This window comes from Salvelinus fontinalis, chromosome 1 (assembly GCF_029448725.1).
Source record: "Salvelinus fontinalis isolate EN_2023a chromosome 1, ASM2944872v1, whole genome shotgun sequence".
Lineage (NCBI taxonomy): Eukaryota > Metazoa > Chordata > Actinopteri > Salmoniformes > Salmonidae > Salvelinus > Salvelinus fontinalis.
In genome coordinates this window covers 52,046,716-52,062,847 of record NC_074665.1, presented here as the reverse complement: position 1 = coordinate 52,062,847, position 16,132 = coordinate 52,046,716, and the positions used below count along the sequence as shown (strand labels likewise).

The window sequence follows — 16,132 nt, the reverse complement described above, 5'->3', positions numbered from 1 at the left end:
CTCAATTAAATAGTCCCGAAGCACTTATTTTCTCCTGTTACATTGTGTCAATTATTTACCGTCTGTTATAGGGTCCCAGTATATAACGTGTAAGCTGCAGAACTGCTCAGAGGTCAACAAAGGCAGGCCTTTCCCTGGATTTATCAGCCCTGATTCCCTGGTCGTTCAGGACCAGTATGTTTTCATTCAGGTGGGAATTTGGAATGTTTCTGTCATAATAAAAATGCTCTTAAACCGTTCATCTTAATGTACAGTAAACTTGTAGGTATTAATGACCATAAACCAAGAGAGAATGGTATAAAAACATACAACTAAGACTATTGCATAGTTAGTCTGTCAGCCCAATTTACAGTGATTCATTGTAATAATTTTGTTCTAAATGAAATAAAAATTGCTTGGTTTCTCTAGGTACCAATGGGTGGTCGGCCTGTCCATTATGTGTCTTACAAAAGAAATGCTTTCTTCCCAATGAAGCTACCTAAGTACATATTACCAAAGGTGGGTTGGAAATATTACGTTGAGTATTACTACTATCCTGTTATGAATCCAGTGGAAAACTGTTTTGATATTATAACACTTCAAAAACATATATGTTCTTGCTTTTTCTGCTTTTCCAAGGTCAACTTTAATAAAATAAACATACAAATTTTGAATAGAAAGTATAGATATATATCAAGAATATTATAAAGCTTTCACAGAGGAATCCCAACACAGAACAGATGCACAAACACCATACTAACAATAGAATAGTTGTACAGTTTCATACAGAATTACCCCACTGGATACAGACATCAGTTCAACGTCTAGTTTTGACTAACATTTTATTGAGTTGTCAGATAACGTGAATTCAATGTGAAATCAAAAGAAATGTGAACCATGTCATTAGATTTAGGTTAAAAGTTAGGTAAAAAAAAAGACAAACTTTCCCCAAATATATTTACTTAAATAACTTTTTGAAAATCCAGTCAGTTTTCCACATTGATTCAACAGCGTCACGTTGATTTATTTTGTAGGAAACAGCGTTGATTCAACCAGTTTGTGCCCAGTGGGACCACTGCAGCCCTGAAACTAAATTACGTTTTGTATTGGATTATATTGTATGACATAGTATCCTAACTCATAATTCCTTAACCAGGACTTGCAGATAATCAGCACAGATGATAACCAGGTGGTAGCAGCAGTGCAGGACTGGCACCAGAATGACTCCTACAACCTGTACATGTCAGAGGCCCGAGGACTCTTCTTTACTCTGGCCCTGGAGAACATAGTGAGCAGTGGGGGACCAGAGGGCAACATCATGATAGACCTCTATGAGGTATGTAGCAATGGCTAAGTTAGACTGCCATCCCTGTTTGTATGCACACTACCACTTCTGCCAAGAGGTCTCAACCTTTGAAAAAATATTATAGGGCCTGTAGATTTTCCTTATCTGATAACCTCACCAAATTGAAATTCCAGACTTTATGACGTGATTAATCTGTTGTTAAAAGTTTAATATGAGCTATGATGGGACCAGATTATATCTAATCAGGTCACATGGTTAAAAAAAAAACTCCTGGAAAAACTCCTTGCCTTGGGGGGGGTGAAACCTTTCAAACTGCAGAAACCTTGTACTTGTTCAAATTAATTTTATTTTAAAAAAGGACTAGAGGGGTTTCCTATACACAGACACAGAGAAAGGAACAATTGGATAAAACTCATAGGGCTGAGCTTGCTTTATGCAGGTTTGCATTGTGTAGTCCTGCCCTATGCAACTGTATTAGGCCTAATACAAAAGTCTATGTCAGCGATTGTGTTTATTGAATATTTTGGATTGAAAAAGTATCGGTAGCCTACTCAGCACAAGTTCGAATATCAACACATTTTTATCCCATTCCCATTTTTTTCACAAACAAATGGTATTTCTTTACTATGTAAGGTACTATTTAGATACAGAATAGCGCTGCAATGAATAGCTGCTATTTTACGGGCTCCTGACCAATTCTGCTATTTTTTGCACTGCTCTTAACTTCTTTTGCACTGATCTTAACTTAACTTATTTTGTACATAATGTTTCCACCATGACCGAAAGGAGGTTCTGGACATCAGAACAGCAACAGCAATCACCTCAATTTGGAGGAAGATTTCTACTTCAACGAGTCGCCGGCACGGGACCTACTGCTCACCCCAGACCAGGTCCTAATCCCAGAGACTCAGAAAAGGAAGAGATGATGTGCGGGCACCCTGATAAAACTACGACGGCGAATAAATAATTTGCCTCTACCCTCTGTTCTATTGGCGAACGTACAATCACTGGAGAAAAAATTGGACGAGCTCCGTTCGAGACTAGCCTGTAAACGGGACATGAAGAACTGCAATATCCTATGTTTCTCTGAGTCGTGGCTGAACAAGAGCATGTATAATATACATCTAGCTGTTTTTTCTATACATTGGCAGGATCAAACGGCAGCCTCGGGTAAGTTCAATTGGGGAGCTGGGTGTCTCTTTCATAACATCATCTGGTGTGAGATCTCTAATATTAAGTCTCGTGGTTCTGCTCGCTTGAGTGAAAATGCCTCATGATAAACTTTAGGTTAATAAATAATACTATTTACCAAGAGAGTTTTCATCTATATATTTCATAGCTATCTATTTACCACCACAAAATGATGCTGGCACTTAGACCACACTCAACAAGCTGTATAGGACCTTAAGCAAACAAGAAAATTATGATCCAAAGGTTGCTTTCCTAGTGGCCGGTGATTTTAATGCAGGGAAACTGAAATCCGTTTTACCTCATTTCTACCAGCATGTCACCATTGCAACTACAGGAGACGCAATTCTAAATCATCTTTACGCCACAAACAGAATACAAAGCTCCCCCTCGCCCTCCATTTGGCAAATCTGACGATAACTCTATCCTCTTGATTCCTGCTTAAAAGCAAAAACTCAAACAGGAAGAACCAGTGATGCGCTCCATACGAAAGTGATCTGAGGAAGCGGATGCTAAGCTACAGGATTGTTTCTCAAGCACAGGCTGGAATATGTTCCAGGATTCATCCGATGGCATTCCGAAGTTTATAACATCAGTCACCAGCTTCATTAATAAGTGCATTGACAACGTCCCCACAGTGACTGTGAGAACATATACAAACCAGAAACCATGGATTACTGTCAACATCTGCACTACACTAAAGGCTAGAGTTGCTGCTTTCAAGGAGCGGGACACAAATCCGGAAGCTTATCAGAAATCCTTCTATGACCTCAGACGAGCAATCCAACAGGCAAAGCGTCAATACATGACTAATCCTGCTACGCTGGCGCTGACGCTCGCTGGATGTGGCAGGGCTTGTAAACTATCACGGATTACAAAGGGAACCCCAGCCGCAACCTGGCCAGTGACGCGACCCTACCAGATGACCTAAATGTCTTCTATGCTCGCTTCGAGGCAAGCAAACCTGAACCATTCATGAGAGCATCGGCTGTCCCGGATGACTGTGTGATCATGATACATGTAGCTGATGTGAGTAAGACCTGTAAACAGGTTAACATTTACAAGGCCACAGGGCCAGATAGATTACCAGGATGCGTACTCAGAGCATGCACTGACCAGCTGGAACGTGTCTTCACTGACATTTTTAATCTCTCCCTGACCTAGTCTGTAATCCCTACATGTTTCAAGCAGACCACCATAGTCCCTCTGCCCAAGAATGCCAAGGTAACCTATCTAAATGACAATCACCCTATAGCACCCACATCTGTAGCAATGAAATGCTTTGAAAGGCTGGTCATGCCTCACATCAACACCACCTTCCAGACACCCTGGACCCACTCCAATTTGCATACCGTCAAACAGATCCATAGATGACGCAATCTCTATTGCACTCCAAACTTCCCTCTCCCACCTGGACAAGAGGAACACCTATGTGAAAATACTGTTAATTTACTACAGCTCAGCATTCAACACCATAGTGCCCTCCAAGCTCATCAAAAGCTAAGGACCCTGGGACTGAACACCTCCCTTTACAACTGGATTCTGAACTTCTTGATGGGCTGTCCCCAGGTGGTGAGGGTAGGCAACAACACAAGGTATGAATGCTGACGACGTGGTGACAGGTAAACAACCTCTCCCTCAATGCCAGCAAAACAAAGAAGCTTATTGTGGATTTGAGGAAACAGGCATCAATGGTCAAAAGCTTCAAGTTCCGCTTCATTCACGTTTCCGAGGAGCTGAAATGGTCAAACCTCACAGACACCGTGGTGAAGAAGGCACGACAGCAACTCTTTAACTTTAGGATGCTGAAGAAATCCGGCTTGTCCCTGAGGGCCCTCACAGTGTTCTACAGGAGCATCATTGAGATCATACACTACCGGTCAAAAGTTTTAGAACACCTACTCATTCAAGGGTTTTTCTTTATTTTTTACTATTTTCTACATTGTAAAATAGTAGTGAAGACATCAAAACTATGAAGTAGCACATATGGAATCATGTAGTAACCAAAAAAGAGTTAAACAAATCAAAACATTTTATATTTGAGATTCTTCAAATAGCCACCCGTTGCCTTGAAGACAGCTTTGCACACTCAGGTAGTCACCTGGAATGAATCTCAATTAACAGGTGTGCCTTCATAAAAGTTAATGTGTGACATTTATTTCCTTCTTAATGCGTTTGAGCCAATCAGTTGTGCTGTGACAGGGTGGGGTGGGGGGGAGGGGGTATACGGAAGATAGCCCTATTTGGTAAAAGACCAAGTCCATATTAGGGCAAGAACAGCTCAAATAAGCAAAGAGAAACAACAGTCCATCGTTACTTTAAGACATGAAGGTCAGTCAAAGTTCAGAAAAGGTCAGTCATTTCAAGAACTTTGAAGTTTCTTCAAGTGCTATCGCAAAAACAATCAAGCGTTATGATGAAACTAGCTCTCATGAGGACAGCCACAGGAATGGAAGACCCAGAGTTACCTCTGCTGCAGAAGATATGTTCATTAGAGTTAACAGCCTCAGAAATTGCATCTCAAATAAATGCTTCACAGAGTTCAAGTTACAAACACATGTGAATCAGGCCTTCATGGTCGAATTGCAGCAAAGAAACCACTACTAAAGGACACCAATAATAAGAAGAGACTTGCTTGGGTCAAGAAACACCAGCAATGGACATTTGACCGGTGGAAATTCGTCCTTTGGGCTGATGAGTCCAAATTGGAGATGGTTGGTTCCAACTGCTGTGTCTTTGTGAGATGCAGAGTAGGTGAATGGATGTGAAGCATAGAGGATGAGGTGTGATGATGTGGGGGTGCTTTGCTGGTGACACTGTCTGTGATTTATTTAGAATTCAAGGCACACTTAACCAGCATGGCTACCACAGCAGTCTGAAGTGATATACCATCCCATCTGGTTTGGGCTTAGTGGGACTATCATTTGTTTTTCAGCAGGACAATGACCCAACACACCTCCAGGCTGTGTAAGGGCTATTTTACCAAGAAGGAGAGTGATGGAGTGCTGCATCAGATCATCTGGCCTCCACAATCCCCTGACCTAAATCAAATAGAGATGCCTTGGGATGAGTCGGACCGCAGGGTGAAGAAAAGCAGCCAACATGTGCTCAGCATATGTGGGAACATTCCAGGTGAAGCTGGTTGAGAGAATGCCAAGAGTGTGCAAAGCTGTCATCGAGGCAAAGGGGGGCTATTTGAAGAATCTGAAATATAAAATGGATTTGGATTTGTTAAACACTTTTTTAGTTACTACGTAATCCATGTGTTATTTCACAGTTTTGATGTCTTCACTATTATTCTACATTGTCGAAAATAGTCAAAATAAAGAAAAACCCTTGAGTGAGCTGACCGGTAGTGTACGTTTGGGCTGCATCCCAGCCTGATACGGCAACTCCACCGTCGCAGACCGCAAGGCGCTACAGAGGATGGTACTCTCAGCCGAACGCACGATTGGGTGCACATTGCTTACCCTCCAGGACACTTACAGCAGCAGGTGTCGCAGGAAATCCAAAAAGATCACCAGAGACCCCAGCCCCCGAGCCATGGCTTGTTCTCCCCGTTTCTATCACTCAAATGCAGACAGTATAGGAGCATCATGGCAAAAACTGTAAGACTGGCCAAATGCTTCTACCCCCAGACCACCACTAGTCTGCAACGTTCTCCAAAATAGTGTTCCCTGTCAGAAATGCTATTGTGTACAGAAGACTTCACTTTCACATCAAAACTAGGGCTTCAGCTTTACTTATGTTTGAATAATTTACAGTTGTAGCTTTTGCCCCTAATTTGTTTTTCATGTCTGTTTCTCAATGTTCCTAGGTAGCAGGGATAAAAGGGGTGTTCTTGTCAAATAAAGTTGTCGAGGGCCAAGTGAAAACGTTTATCACTTACAATAAGGGACGAGACTGGCATCTCCTACAGGCTCCTACCACTGATCTGAAGGGAACCAGACTCTACTGTGTACAGGTGAGTCTGCTTTTGAAAGTGGCCAATATCTGAAAACCTGGAACTGTTTTTGTCTATAAACCACATAATGTTTTTTTTCTTTTGTTGATTTTCAGCCCTACTGTTCATTACACCTGCATCTCCATGTGTCTGACAACCCGTACACGTCTGGAAACATAGTCAGTAAGGAATCCGCTCCAGGAATTATAGTAGCATCAGGTAGGCACTATTTGAAATGTTTAGCTGTGTCTTTTGTTTATTTTTACTCTCATTAGCAATTACCACAGGGACCTCCGCTCTCCTTAAGGTTCACAATTTGCAGTGGTTGCTCAACTCTTACACTGCTCTTTTTCCACCCTTAAAGAACCCTTTTATCTTTAACTCTGTTCTCCAAGTAAATGCTGGGATTGTGGCTTAAAACATTTTAGTCAGCTCAGTTTGATCTGTGAATTTGATCACAGCATGCCTGAATATCGGTAGACTGCAAGATGTTTGGCAAAAACAGATACAGAAGAAAAGGTTTGAATTTCTGAGTAAATACTCCCTTTTTAGGAGCCTGTAGCAGAATATTTGCATCTGTATTTTTATTTCATTGTGCATTAAATATATTTTAATGTGGGTTAAGAAGGCATACAATGAAAGTGTTTACACTATAACTATACTATGCTTTTTACATCTAGGTACCATTGGGCCCGAGCTTACTGCCTATAATGTTAGCATTTTCATCACCTCAGATGCTGGCAACACTTGGAGAGAGGTACTGTGACTGAAAGAGACAGGTGCCACTGAAATGTGACACAAAATCAAGAAAACACGTAGAAGAAAAGATCAATCTGCTTATAACTCAGTAATTTGGAGGGAGCCAACTCTGAATGCAAAATGCATGATATTGTTTGAATTACCCTTGATCACATGCCATGTATACTGGTTTAAGGAAGTTTTGATTATTCTTTCCATAGAACTTCTTAGGAGCTGATAATATTTGATGTTTTCTCACTTAAAAATACAATTTAATATGTGGCTTTGTTACATGATATAGACGAAGTAGCAGTAGCCTATAGTGATACAAGTCTATCACTCGTCAAAAGTATACGTGAACGGTATGCACATCTCTGACCTTTGAAAATGTGATGAAATCCTGTCCTGTTTGTAGGTATTTGAGGAGGAGTATAGTGTCCTCTTTCTTAACCAGGGTGGTGCCCTAGTGGCCATTCGACACACACCTCTCCCCATCAGACATATCTGGTATTGTTTCCTTTAACATTACAACTTCCGTGCATACTGTTACAGTATCAACATTGAATTACACTTGTCTATTGAATTACATGTGTCTATAAATGTTTTATGGACTGTATTATGTAAGCACTGAACGTCCACCTAATGATAGTGTTACAGTACCACCTATTCTATGCATGGTGAGGGTTCCACATGAGCCATGCATGAGAGCCAACATGTTGTTTCTCCATCCAGGCTGAGTTTTGATGAGGGAAAACGCTGGAACAAATACAGCTTCACCCCCTCTCCTCTCTATGTAGACGGAGTCTTAGGAGAGCCAGGGGAAGACACCCTCATCATGATGTAAGAATCAAAACAAATACTCTATGGTTAATAGTATGTATTTTGCAATGCGTTGAACGTTTAATGGACGTTTTGAAAAGAAAGAAAAATGTACTCGCTGTCAGAAGTTAGATACTTTTTATTTGTTTTCTCTTTTCACTCTTCTGAGTCATTGTACAAATCCCTTGTGGTTAACTCAGGCAGCCTTTCATCTCCCACTTTTATGATAAAAAGGTATTTTACTTAATACATTTTACCTAGCAACCCCTTTTTTCAGCTATTTTTCACCATCCTTTACCTTTTGTGTTTGCAGAATATTTGGTCATTTCAGCCATCGTTCTGAGTGGCAGCTTGTCAAAATAGACTTCAAGGCCATCTTTAACAGAAGGTGTAACCCAGACGACTATCAGACCTGGCAGTTACACAATGACGTAAGAGCAACCACTTTGATACATTTGTAACGGCTTTGGGCACTTTAGTTCAATGGAATACAGTATGAAGAGAAACGTCCTATCACACCCATTTTCTATCTCAAATTTGTCTCAAAATTATGGATACTTTCTGTGTATTCACTTTCAGAACAAATGAGCAATTATACACATTTTCATGTACTTAAAAAATATATATATTAAGAGAACTTCATTATTCAGAGGCTTTTCTTTTAAACTGTTACATCCTATCACGACTCAGGATAGGACCCAGATGCAGACACAGGAGGCGGATAGTACAGTTCTCAGATATTTATTGTAAACACGGGGCAGGCAAAAAGCAGGTCAAGGACAGGCAAGGGTTCGTGATCAGGCCAGAGTCAGGCAGGTACAGGACGGCAGGCAGGCTCGGGGTCAGGGCAGGCAAAGGTTATTAATTAGGCCAGAGTCAGGCAGGTACAGGACGGCAGGCAGGCTCGTGGTCAGGGCAGGCAGAATTGTCAGAACCGGGAAAACTAGGAAACAGAACTTGACAAAAAGGAAGACGGGAAAGCACGCTGGTAAGACCTGACAAGACAAGACAAACTGGCAACAGACAAACAGAGAACACAGGTATAAATACACAGGGGATAATGGGAACACCTTTAGGGGGTGGAGACAAGCACAAAGACAGGTGAAACAGATCAGGGTGTGACACATCCAAAAATAAAGTAAATTCTGAAATGTTGTAGTTAATTATTTCAAATAATACATTATTTCTCACAGGGTAAAGTCTGCATTATGGGAGTGAAAAGAATCTTTCAGAATCTGAAGCCCGACACCAGATGTGTCAAAACCAAAGATCAGTACATCTCCCAGATGTCAGACTCCTGTCCATGCACCGAGGATGACTTTGAGTGGTGAGGAGAATACTGGCTGCTACTGTCGATAATATATAACATTCAATTCAATTCCATACAGTCTTTATTAATCCTTTCAGTGGCAATTTAAGAAGGCATCATTGGAGCACAATAACACAATGACATGCTGTTTATAACTGTATTCATAGAACTATTGACACTAACTACCTTAGACACAGTTAAAAGTAGTTTTGGGGATAAGATCAAGAAGGCAGGTAGACATCTCTATCTCCATTGTGAAGTAGAAGTTTCACAACCTTCAGCATACATTTATGTGATCGGTTGGGTCTGTCCAGGTACATCTTTAACCATGTTTATACCTGGTTCTAACATGCATCCTTTGTTCTGATTTTGTCCACATTTTGATTGTGCCGACATTTCTAGACAGGTGTTGATGATTAAAAGATGCATTGTGGTCTGATTGTGATAAGATCTTATAAGTGTAAACAGACAAGATCAGGACAAAGGACACATGTTAGGGACAGGTATAAATGGGGCTTAAGTAGTAGGGACACTCCCCGTGAGAATGCATTTTTGGTCATGCTGGATGGAATCGTGAAGGATCATTAGGTGCTGCTCAGTGCATGTCTGGGTTGTTTGAGGGTGCAAGCATCAGATTTGTGGGATCGTCCACATTTCCAACACCGTTGTTCATCCTTTATCCACTCAATGATCTGTCTTGTGTTCAACTTCTTTAACTCTGGACATGTTAAGATAGTGTTATTTGTCATCACAGTGATGAAAGTATGGCTAGGGTTTGGAAGGGGCCTTAGATTGAGCAGGCTCCTAGGAGCTTACATATTCACTGGTGTTGAGGATTGAAGTGGACCTCTCCTTTGGTCTAGTGGAGGCACAAATGTCACATTGCTAGAAGGCCACATATCTGCTTGATAAGCATTTCGCTACCCTCGCATTAACATCTGCTAACCATGTGTATGTGACAAATAAAATTTGAATTTGAAAATTTGAATTTGAAAATTTGAATTTGAAAATTTGATATATGCTTAGCCTTGGACGTCTTCTGCAGCCAGGCTGTCAAGTTAGGTAAGGTCAAAACAGTACTCCACAAATGTATCACAGTAGTCCTGTGGCATCTTGCTCAAGAGCCAGTCGGCATTGGAATCTACAGTGGTTCCTCCTTTAAAAGTTGCGTCATACTGCAGCACACCTTGCGTGCTGCCGCAGCATTCTGTGGCACGCCATTTAACTGTCAGCCATTTTTTCTGTTACTGCAAGTTATTGCTAGTTTGACTACCAGAGGGCATCTTTGAGAAGCATTTGATAGTATTCCATATTGGCATTAACAGAGAATTTAAAACCTTTTTTGTAATAAGATAGTATATGCGATTGATTTTAAGAAATTTGGTTTAATTAACTTCTTATGGCTGCGATCCCGCTAACAGGATCAATATGACAACAGCCAGTGTAAGTGCAGGGCGCCAAATTCAAACAGAAATCTCATAATTCTATTTGACACCATTTTAAAGATAGACTTCTTGTTAATCCCACCACAGTGTCCGATTTCAAATAGGCTTTTCGGCAAAAGCACCACAAACGATTATGTTAGGTCAGAGCCAAGTCACAGAAAAACACAGACAGTTTTCCAGCCAAAGAGAGGAGTCACAAAAATCAGAAATAGAGATCTGATCTTCATCTGATCTTCATCAGATGACACTCATAGGACTTCATGTTACACAATACATGTATGTTTTGCTCAATAAAGTTCATATTTATTTAAAAAAAATCTCAGTATACATTGGCGCGTTATGTTCAGTAGTTCCAAAAACATCCACTGATTTTGCAGAGAGCCACATCAATTTACAGAAATACTCATTATAAATGTTGATGAAAATACAAGGGTTAGGCATGGAACTTTAGATACACTTCTCCTTAATGCAACCGCAGTGTCCAATTTAAAAAAAATCTTTACGAAAAAAGCAAACCATGCAATAATCTGAGTAGGGCGCGCAGAGCCCAAACAAGACAAAAAGATATCCGCCATATTCTGCAGTCAACAGAAGTCAGAAATAATATTATAAACATTCACTTACCTTTGATGATATTCATCAGAATGCACTCCCAGGAATCCCAGTTCCACAATAAATGTTTGTTTTGTTCGATAATGTCCATCATTTATGTCCAAATAACTCAGTTTTGTTTGCGCATTCAGTACACAATCTAAACTCACGACGCGCGGGCAGGTCCAGGCAAAAGTTCAGACGAAAAGTCATATTACAGTCCGTAGAAACATGTCAAACGAAATATAGCTTCAATCTTTAGGATGGTTTTAACATAAATCTTCAATTATGTTCCAATCGGAGAATTCCTTTGTCTTCAGAAATGCGATGGAACAGAGCTCGCTCTCACGTGAACGTGCATGGTCAGCGCATATTCAGCTCATGGCAGACCTTACTCAATCCCTTCTCATTCGGCCCCACTTCACAGTAGAAGCATCAAACAAGGTTCTAAATACTGTTGACATCTAGTGGAAGCCTTAGGAAGTGCAACATGACCAATATCCCACTGTACCTTCAATAGGGAATGAGTTGAAAAACTACAAACCTCAGATTTCCCACTTCCTGTTTGGATTTTTTCTCAGGTTTTTGCCTGCCATATGAGTTATGTTATACTCACAGACATCATTCAAACAGTTTTAAACTACAGAGTGTTTTATATCCAAATATACTAATAATATGCATATATTTGCAACTGGGACTGAGTAGCAGGCAGTTTACTCTGGGCACCTTATTCATCCAAGCTACTCAATACTGCCTCAGCCATAAGAAGTATATTTGATTTATATTATGGTACTTCTATTCAGAGAAAAACGAAAAACTAAACCCTCAGGGTTTCCGTTAGGATGGAATGGAAAATATGGCGCTGTACAATGTGACGGTCGGGAGTAGGCTACAGGATTGGAGGATTCTAAATTGTTTGCCTTCATTAGACAACTTTGTTCCAATATTTCTGTAAATCAGTGATATTTATTCCCATAGTAATTCGTTATGGATCCATAACTAAATCAACATCTGCATTTTGAAAGAGTATTTTTTTAATCATTATTTTATTAACAAAATGTGTTTCTTTGTTTATTAGGCTACTGTGCAGTCTACAATACATACTGTTGTAAACATGGGAAAGTGCCTAATTCCTTACATAAGAGAGAGCAGGCCATATCTTTACTACAGAATGCAGGGCATGCGGGAGACCGGTGTTATTTCATAGTTGTGATGTCTTCACTATTATTCTAAAATGAAGAAAATAGTAAAACATTTCTTTTAAATCTTGGAATGAGTAGGTGTGTCCAAACTTTTGACTGGTACTTGCTTAATTAATTTAATTAATATTATGGTGTTTCTATTCCATGAAAAAAACGAAAAACCCTCTGGGTTTCTGTTAGAATGGAACGGAGAATATGGCGCTGTACAACGTGACGGTCGGCAGTACAATACTGGGCTATTTAACTAAATCATTCCTGTGTCGTGCGGACAGGAGACCGGGGTTCAATCCCCCGATGGGGAGGAAGGAGTAGGCTGTGTTTGTTCTTAACTGATTCCATTTGTGTTATTTCATAGTTGTGATGTCTTTACTATTATTCTTCAATGTAGAAAATAGTAAAAATATAGAAAAATCCTGGAATGAGTAGGTGTGTCCAAACTTTTGATTGGTACTTGCTTAATTAATTTGCTTAATATTATGGTGTTTCTATTCCATGAAAAATGCAAAACCCTCTGGGTTTCTGTTAGGATGGAATGGAAAATAAGGCGCTGTATAATGTGTTGGTTGGCAGTACATTACTAGGCTATTTAGCTAAAGAATCCCTGTGTCGTGCGGACTGGAGACCGGGGTTGAATCCCCCAACGAGGAGGAAGGAGTAGGCTGTCCTTGTAAATAAGAATGAGTTCTTAACTGATTCCATATGTGTTATTTCATAGTTGTGATGTCTTCACTATTATTCTACAAAGTAGAAAATAGTAAAAATATAGAAACATCCTGGAATGAGTAGATGTGTCCAAACTTTTGACTGGTACTTAATTAATTTGTTAAATATTATGGTGTTTCTATTCCATGAAAAACGCAAAACCCTCTGGGTAAATTCAGACCGTTTCGCTCTCGGAGCGCACACTGGATGTTCAGGCCGAGGCAGTCAAGCACCCAAGCTAACGTTGGCTAGCTTGCTAGCTACTTCCAGACACAAATGAGACCACTCTGATCATTTTACTCGCCCTAGCAGAGCTGGTTAGGCAGTTTTCGTGTTAACCAGAGCGTTGGTGACTGTATCTGTGCTGCTGGAAACAATTTAATTACGCTTTTTTGACGATGTTTATTTACCAGCGTTCAACGGGTGTTGAGCGCTGGTAAATGAATTATTCTGCGCTCTGGTAATCTCAGATGAGAGTGCTCTGAAATCGGAGTAGATAGTGAAAGCACCCGAATGTCCACTGAGAACACAGCCGACTATACCATTTAGCTAAGTGAAGAATGACAGGAATAATCAAGTCAATAAACATTGGGTAGTTAGATAACCTATAGTTAATATACTGTCAAGTTTGATGCATAACTACTAACGTTAGGTAGATAGCTACATACCGGTACATACTGCTTTAATGATATGCTATGTGGTTTGTAAGGACAGCGTAGCTACCAAATTGTCAGCCAACATAACGTGTAAGGTAACTTATTTGAAAAGTCATTACTTTATTACATTGAGTAGCAAGCTACCGCGAGGACGCACTCTATCGACTCTGTGGCTTGAGCATGCTTTTGGTGCACTGTCAGTAGCGCGCTGGACTTTGTGCAAGAAGGTTGAGGGTTTGAAACCTGCTCCCTGCTTGTTTCATTTGAAGTTGTGCACAATTATCAGTTTATTATTTGGCTTATATTGCGCATTCAATTTTCGGTTAGAAACAGCAGTGCATTGGGACCCAAAAGCATTATCAGTGCTCAAACTCCCCTTTGGTTATTTTCAAATCAAATAGTTTTTTTCTGAAAGCAACTTTTTTATTTTCAATCAAAAATAATTGTTATGAAAGCAAAAACGAGGCTTCAAAGTAAAGAAAATGTTTTGCAATCAAATATTTTGTAATAGAGCTCAAAACTTTATGCATTTTATTCCCCAAAAATATTTAGAGAACAAAAAATGTATTGTAAAACAAAACTTCAATTTAATTTCGCAATCAACCACCCTCCATTTTGGCCATTTTTTGAGAGTCAGTTTGGCTACAACCAATACTGTTCAGCCATTCTTTCCGACACAAAGGAAGTCATAGCGGACACCTACGAAGAAGGACTGTGTGATGATGGCATCTCAGGTAAGCAACACACGTTCTTCCGTCTAACTTTTACATAGCTAGTAGTTAGCTCCTATGATTCAGTGTCGGCTCATAACATTCTACTATATTAGTAGATACATATCGTAGAATGATAAATCATGCAATTATTTTTCTCAAGCTAACAAAAAGCATTTAGCTATGAACGCCTGTTCTAGCCATTTTCACTTTAATTAATCTAACTTTCTTTCATGGCAACTCATAAGCAGGCCATGTCCTTTGTTTTATAGTCGATATATAATCGTATTTCATGACAGTGTAATGGTTAGCTTTGTTTATAGAAGGATGAAAGAACACAATATGTCTGTCAGGGAATGCTATTCTGATATGTCAGATAAAGAGTTAGATCATAAAGTCAGCGCCATTAAGGCAAGGATGCCCCATGCGGGCTTTAGAATGGTCAGAGGAAGTCTCCGAGCAATGGGCCATCATGTACAATGGCGAAGAGTTAGGGAGTCTTTGCGGCATGTAGGTGGTACAGGTATCATTGCCAGAATGATCCAGCTTCGTTGCATTGCTCAGCAAAAATACTCTGTTCCTGCACCCCTGTCTCTCGTCCACATTGATACAAATCAGAAATTGATAAGGTACTAAGATGTATAATGTCTCCATCAAATCTAAGAAGTTATTTACACTTTTTTATTCTTTCTTATTCCTTGACAAATGTTCAATGATGTATGAAATTGGAGTTGTTCCTCATCAACTGGTAATTCATAAATAATGAAGCAGGTTAATAGGTTAAACATTTCACTTTTAATCCCAATGCTTTTTTTCAAGAGTTAACAGGTAAGTATATTATTTTGTATACATATTGCATATTTCTCATCACCTAATGAACAACCACAATACCAGCCTGGTGTTAAGCTTTCTGTGCTGTGTTGACATATCCTGAAAATGACATCTGCTTCTTTAGCTTGAACGGTCATATCTCAGTTATTGTTTTCATATCTACAAAGAAGAAGCTATTTTCTTTACTTTCAGAGTGTGAGCTGATCAAGGGGTCAAAAATGTAGATGTTGCCAGATGTTCACTGCCCGAGGAACAGGCAGTGGAAGCTTTATTGCTGGCAAAAGTGTCTATAACCAGAAATAATTAAACTGTTCTGTGTTCTTTTTCTCTCTTCCTCGCTGCCTGTCTTGTTGTACATGGAACCTGTTTCACATGGACAGTTTGGAGGAAGAAGGATACACTGTTGAATTTTATCCACCTCTTCTGTGTGGGATATGTGTCCCTACCTCGTCTGTGGGCAGATCTGCAGCATTTCACAGAGAGTTGGAATAATCACCCTTTAAGTACAGAGCCGAACCTGACACCTCACCAGCTGTGGGATATCAGAATGCTCCAAACACCTGTGCACATTTTTGTTTTTGCCTTAGCACTACACAGCTGATTCAAATGATCAAGTCATCATCAAGCTTCAAGTGGTATTTATGTCTAATAATGACATTATCTTCTATTGTTTGTCCTTATGTGTCTGTTTTTCAGCATAAAGTACTCTTTGG

General features: G+C 39.9%; 1 protein-coding gene across 2 annotated transcripts in view; it reads left to right on the top strand.

The window, feature by feature from the left end:
* The window catches only part of LOC129857438 (VPS10 domain-containing receptor SorCS1-like), an 89,444-nt gene that overhangs the window by 37,273 nt on the left and 36,039 nt on the right, over positions 1 to 16,132 (top strand). For both annotated transcript variants that reach the window (XM_055925697.1, XM_055925687.1), the window contains exons 7-16: positions 72 to 190; positions 409 to 498; positions 1,136 to 1,315; positions 6,291 to 6,437; positions 6,533 to 6,635; positions 7,097 to 7,173; positions 7,570 to 7,661; positions 7,887 to 7,994; positions 8,287 to 8,404; positions 9,167 to 9,300. In XM_055925697.1, coding sequence (XP_055781672.1) covers positions 72 to 190; positions 409 to 498; positions 1,136 to 1,315; positions 6,291 to 6,437; positions 6,533 to 6,635; positions 7,097 to 7,173; positions 7,570 to 7,661; positions 7,887 to 7,994; positions 8,287 to 8,404; positions 9,167 to 9,300 — 1,168 coding nt within the window. The remainder of the gene's footprint in view (positions 1 to 71; positions 191 to 408; positions 499 to 1,135; positions 1,316 to 6,290; positions 6,438 to 6,532; positions 6,636 to 7,096; positions 7,174 to 7,569; positions 7,662 to 7,886; positions 7,995 to 8,286; positions 8,405 to 9,166; positions 9,301 to 16,132) is intronic.